General features: G+C 30.9%; 1 protein-coding gene across 1 annotated transcript; it reads right to left on the bottom strand.

Moving 5' to 3' along the window:
• Positions 1–723: 723 nt before the first annotated feature.
• LOC111371799 lies at positions 724–1,685 on the bottom strand. The gene is made up of 2 exons (XM_022993964.1): positions 1,552–1,685; positions 724–1,130 (listed from the first exon to the last, which is right to left on the bottom strand). Exons 1-2 carry the CDS (start codon positions 1,677–1,679, stop codon positions 800–802), a joined length of 459 nt encoding a protein of 152 aa, XP_022849732.1. The 5' UTR covers positions 1,680–1,685; the 3' UTR covers positions 724–799.
• Between the last annotated feature and the right edge of the window lie 3,971 nt (positions 1,686–5,656).

Genomic DNA, 5,656 nt, shown 5'->3' with positions numbered 1-5,656 from the left:
ATTACTGGTAATGAAATAAAAACTTTTAAAATAAAATAATTTTACAGTTGATAAAAATTTAACATTAATAACTTATTTATTTGGACGATAAAATAAAATTTAATATCAAAAGTATAGCCCTTGTTTATTTTCAATTATTTGGTCATTAAAATGAAAAATGTGATTATTATCCATCACATCAAACCACTATATTTGAATTCTATCTCTTATATAGGGCTCTTAACAATTTTATTTTTCATTCTCATTTTTATATTAATGGAAAATAAACAGGCATAACCTAAATCAAAATTTATTTTTGACATGTCAGATCAAGCTTGTAGGATCGTGGCCTATGGGGGACCAGACGAGTCCATTCGTTAGCTGCCACGTGTAATGCCAATACTGACTTGTACTTTCCTAATAGTACTTTCTCTTTTTATTTTGTTTTTAGGTACAACATTTCTTTGTACTACATGTACTGCATCCATTTTTCGGGTTTTATTTCGTAATGAATAATATTATTTTAGTACAAGTGGTGATCGTGTTTGTTAAGGAATGTTTGAGCTCCAATTGAAAAATTATATTTTAAAATAGTATATCAATAAATGTATAATTCAAAAAATAAAAAAATTGAATTTGTTCGTAATATTATTTTGTTGAAGAATGTATGATTAAAAAGAAAATGAAAAAAAATATATTTTGGAAAAAATTATAATCAAACACGGCCTAAAGATTACAGACGAGTCAACTCAACTCGACCCACACGACTCTTTATTGATAGGGTTATGAAGTCTATGTTTTATTGAGAGAGTACATAAATTTATAACGAAAAACAACTTTTAGTAACAGATTTTTTTGTAACAACTTGCAAAGTCGGTGCAGTTTTAGAAAAATCAACCGTCTCCCATCGTCGTCGTGCCGATGGCCGCGGGAGATTCTCTGGCACAATCATCTCAAACGAATTTCGACGCCATGGCTGGCACATTCCTAAATCACTCCATCTTTGAACTTTGATTTTAGACTCCACAGCTAATTGCTTCTCCTCTGCGGCCATGGCACCTAATCCTTCCAAATTGCTCATTTCTTGTCCAATTATTACACATGTTAACCCTAAAATGCATTGGCTTTTCCATGATCTTTCCTTTTGAGGGCTGCATAAAAGGGGGGGAAAAAAAGGTTTGACAGGCATTAAGACATAAGACCTGATACATATGTTGTTATGTCGAACTAAACATAGATAACGAAGAGAGATCCACGACTAATCTATCGACTATTGTGGTTGGTCCAATATAACAAATATACATAAATGTGCTTGTATTTATCATCGAGGTTGGGACTTGAGCAACACCAAATATATATGCTTGATCGCACAAAAATAAGGAAGAGAGATTTAGTTAGCTCTACATAACAAGTGTATCATTAATATTTTCGAGGCAATCTAAGTAATTAAACACAATTAAAAATATATTGACGGAGAAGTGAACGATATGAAATTAATTGACAACAATACTTTATTTATCGAGTGCTTGATGACAAGTAAATCAAATACTTATATCATAAACACTTGCTCACCATGCATCTCGGGTTGGTCTTGAAGTACTTCTAGTTGGAGGGAATAGATTGAGGCAGCAATTGGATGAAATAGCCATTTCTTCGTTTCTGTTTCTCTGTTTTTCATTGAACAGTGGTAGACAATACATATATATACACACACACACGTTTATAACAAAGAAAATTTTAGATTTTTGGTCAAGTGTAAGGTGGCTAACAATAATTCCATGGACACGTGGGTTTGTGGCCCACAAATAAAGATATTTATTTACTTGACGTATTACAACACTTTTTCCAACTTTGAATTGAATTGGACGAATTATGTATGATCTAGACAGTTTATGATTGATCAGTAATTTAAGTGTCAATTAAGAACATCGTAAATAAATTTATGAGCTCTCTTCTCTTATAATATTGTATCCGCCTTCGATTATTCAATTTCAAGTTAACATTCCAAGGCTGCAACTGCTTTCTTTAAGAAATATCGACTTGCGCATGCAAAAGATTTTATTGAAAATTGAATTTCAATGATTTATTAATCGGGATGGCGAAATGAATCAGAAATCAATTCATCTATTGAGAGAAGTCGCGATCATACCCTACAAATGAAATAGAGATTGAAAGAGTAAACATTTGCCTGCAAAAACATTTTTTCCCAAATAAATTTATATTCTTACATTTAAGAGGTCTAATCACTCAACATTACTTAATAGAAAACTAAAAATTGATAATAAGTTTTTGTTACCAGAATTAAATATAGACTGCAATATTTTTTATTTTATTTTTTTCAAATTATACATATTTTTAAATCATCGTTGGATCATACTAATGCTTGCACGTCTTGTTTATAATGAAAAAAATAAATTTTTTTTTTTTGTATGTTTCTACCAGCAAATTGTGCACCACACAAAACGATTTTGACCATCATGATTTACGACTTGGCTAGTTTTTATTCAAGTCTCTTTTAGCGTGTAAAATGCCATAATGTGGGGATATTTTGATGTTGAAAAGATTATGCCTCGTTTGGTAGCAATTTTTGCAGTCCAAAAATCATTTTTTTGTTCGTTATTTCACCATTCGAGCCATTATTTTTTACTTCTTCATTCACAGATGAGATCCATTTGTCTCTAACAATTAAAAATCAATTATCATAATTACTACCGAACAGACCCTAAATAAAGTTTAAGTTGTTGACTAGGTCAAACATATATGCAGATTATTTTTAACAAGGTTTTTCACGTGTAAATGGGATTATTAATTTATTATTATTTTTTCATTAAAACTTCACATATATACATTTTTTAATAAATGGATGACCACAAAATTTGAACTTAAAATATGTATTTGCTATAATATCATATTGTACCATTTGATTTAAAAACTTAAACTATTAGACTATGTCAAATATATATATTTTAAAATCACCTCCAACAACCTTAAGCTATATTGCGTTATTAAATGAAGACCAATTTAGAGGGAATTTTTTAAACTAAAAATTCTACAGAGAAAGTAGGTCCTATATAATTCAGTATATTTCTTATATGATTTTCTTTGGTTAATGAGATTTTTATGCTTCTCACCTAACCTCTTTATTTTCCAAGGCAATGGGAGAGAGGATTCTTCTTGTCTTAAAATATGATTTGAAGTCGTTGAAATAACATTCATAATTTTCAAAATTGTCGTACTCATTGACCCAATAAACACTAAGGGGTTGCTTGATAAAGTTTTAATAGATTCTATTAAAAATTAATGAAACGCGTGGATGAAAAGTTAATAAAAATTGTGGATAATATGAAATGTATTAAAAATAAAGTTTGACCGGTTGAAATTTTATCAAACAAACATCGTGTCTGTAGTTCAACCTACAAGGCACTACTTCATTCATTGGATTAATATTGTCGAACAGAAATCTAATCAAAATATATTTTATTAATATGTCTTATAAGTTAAAATGTGCTACTTGAAATGTTTAAATTATATATAAATTTTTTTTTACAGATAAACTATGATTAAATTAGTAAACTATAATAATTAATTAACAAAAGAAAATAGCAAAAAACATAATGTGTACAATTTTAGATACATTTGTTAGAATGCGGAAGCGGAATTATCCAGCAAGTAAAAAAATTTCTTGAATTTAATAAATAATATTATCTAGATGGTCATGCGTATTTTATATTAAGAATAAAGGATTCAAATTTTTACCTAAATTCGATGATCAATTCTTGAATTAATTATGAATCACGAACTTTTAGTCTTTTGGATCACGAGTTTCCAGCTTTTTAATTTCAAAAACTAGATACTTTAAATCTCCAAATTTTCTATGGTATTCTCCAAAGTCAAGACTGTTGTATGGTAGCTCAAAAAAATCAATAAAAGAATGTGGAATAAAAAAAATAGAATCAAAAGTCGGAAAATTGGCCTAAAGGGGCTTGCGGTCGCATGGCAATTTACAGAGATTCATAGCCCCATAGGGCATTGATCTATGCACCACATAGGATTGTTCTATGTGGCTGCATAGAACAAGTTTATAGCCGTTTATGACCATTTTTTGTTTGAATTCTTGGTGGCTGTTGGAGTTTGTCTTGCAACTTTTTGAGTGTTTATGGCATCAATTTGTATGGATTGATTGAGGCATACAAATAGATGATCAGTGGTCAGGGCAAATATATGAGAATCATTTTTTGAAAACAAATTCATTCCACAAGAAAATGAGATCAAAACTTCCTTCTCTCATATTCAAATTTTTGGTTTTGTGTTTTTGAGGTTTTGGAGGATTTTCACTAGTGCTTAAATGTTAAATCCTTTTCAAGTCTTGATAAAACTTGCAAATCGTTTGCCTATAATTCCTTTAAGTACCAAATTTTTAATCTGAGAGGGGTATAATATCATTTAAGGACAATGATCACGTGCTCTAGTCTTCATTCATTTCTTTGCTAATCATTTTGCTTCTTGATCTCGTTCTTTATTTCTTCTCCATCCCTTTTGTGGAAGTCATAATTTTCCAACAATCTCAAACAATATTTCTGCAATGGAGAATGAACCACTATGGCGACGATTAAGTTAATGAATCACGACCTTGTTCGTTTGGGTAGTTTTGATGGCACAAACTTCACGAGATGACAAGATAAATTGAAATTTCTATTCATAATGTTGAAGATATTTTACATACTTAATTTGGAATTGGCACCGTTACCAGAACTAACAAATATACGAGCAGATGCCATAAAAGTTGAAAGACAAAAGCGCCAAGAAAATGAACTTATATCTCATGGCCATATTCTTAGCGCTCTGTTAGACCGATTGTATGATCTATACACCAACACATCCTTGGCAAAAAAAAAAATCTGAAATGCTTTGCAAAGTAAGTACAAAGTCGAAGAAGAAGGTACCAAGGAATTTTTAATTTCAAAATATTTTAATTTTTAAATTTCTAGATAGTATTCCCCTTCTTCCCCAAATGCATGAATTACAAGTCCTTGTTAACAAGTTAAAGACGGTCAAAATTGAGATCCCAGAAACAATCCAAGTTGGAGTAATTATTGCAAAACTCCTAGATACTTGGAAAGGATATCGGAAGAAAATTATGCATAATTCCGAAGAATACTCTTTGGAACGATTGCTGAAACATCTTCGAACTGAAGAAGAGTCAAGAGTGAGAGATAAAAATAACAATTATTATGAAGGCACTTCCAATGCAATGCTGTAGAGGAAGATGAACCTTCAAATAAATCCAATAAGAAAAAGCCTTCAAAGAATGTTAACAAGCTAAGAAGAAGACCAAAGGTGGTTGTTTTGTGTGTGAAACCTGAACATTATGCAAATGAATGTTGACATCGGAAACGAAACAACTCCAAAAGAAAAAGGTGCAAAGAAGACGACATTGTGGCCAACATAAGCGAGATTAACGCAATCAAAGGAAAAGTCCCTGGATGGTGATATGATACGTGTGCAATTGTGAATATATCATATGACAAGTCTTTATTTAAGAGATACAAATGGGTATCAAAATCCGCTCCACGACGGTAGGGAAAGGAAATGTAGAGATCATCTTCATTTCCGGCAAGATTGTTACCTTGACAAATGTACTACATGTTCCCGATATAAATAGGGACTTGGTTAGTGG

This window comes from Olea europaea, chromosome 22 (assembly GCF_002742605.1).
Source record: "Olea europaea var. sylvestris chromosome 22, O_europaea_v1, whole genome shotgun sequence".
Lineage (NCBI taxonomy): Eukaryota > Viridiplantae > Streptophyta > Magnoliopsida > Lamiales > Oleaceae > Olea > Olea europaea.
Note: the sequence above shows the minus strand (reverse complement) of the source record. Positions and strands in the feature narration are given on the sequence as shown.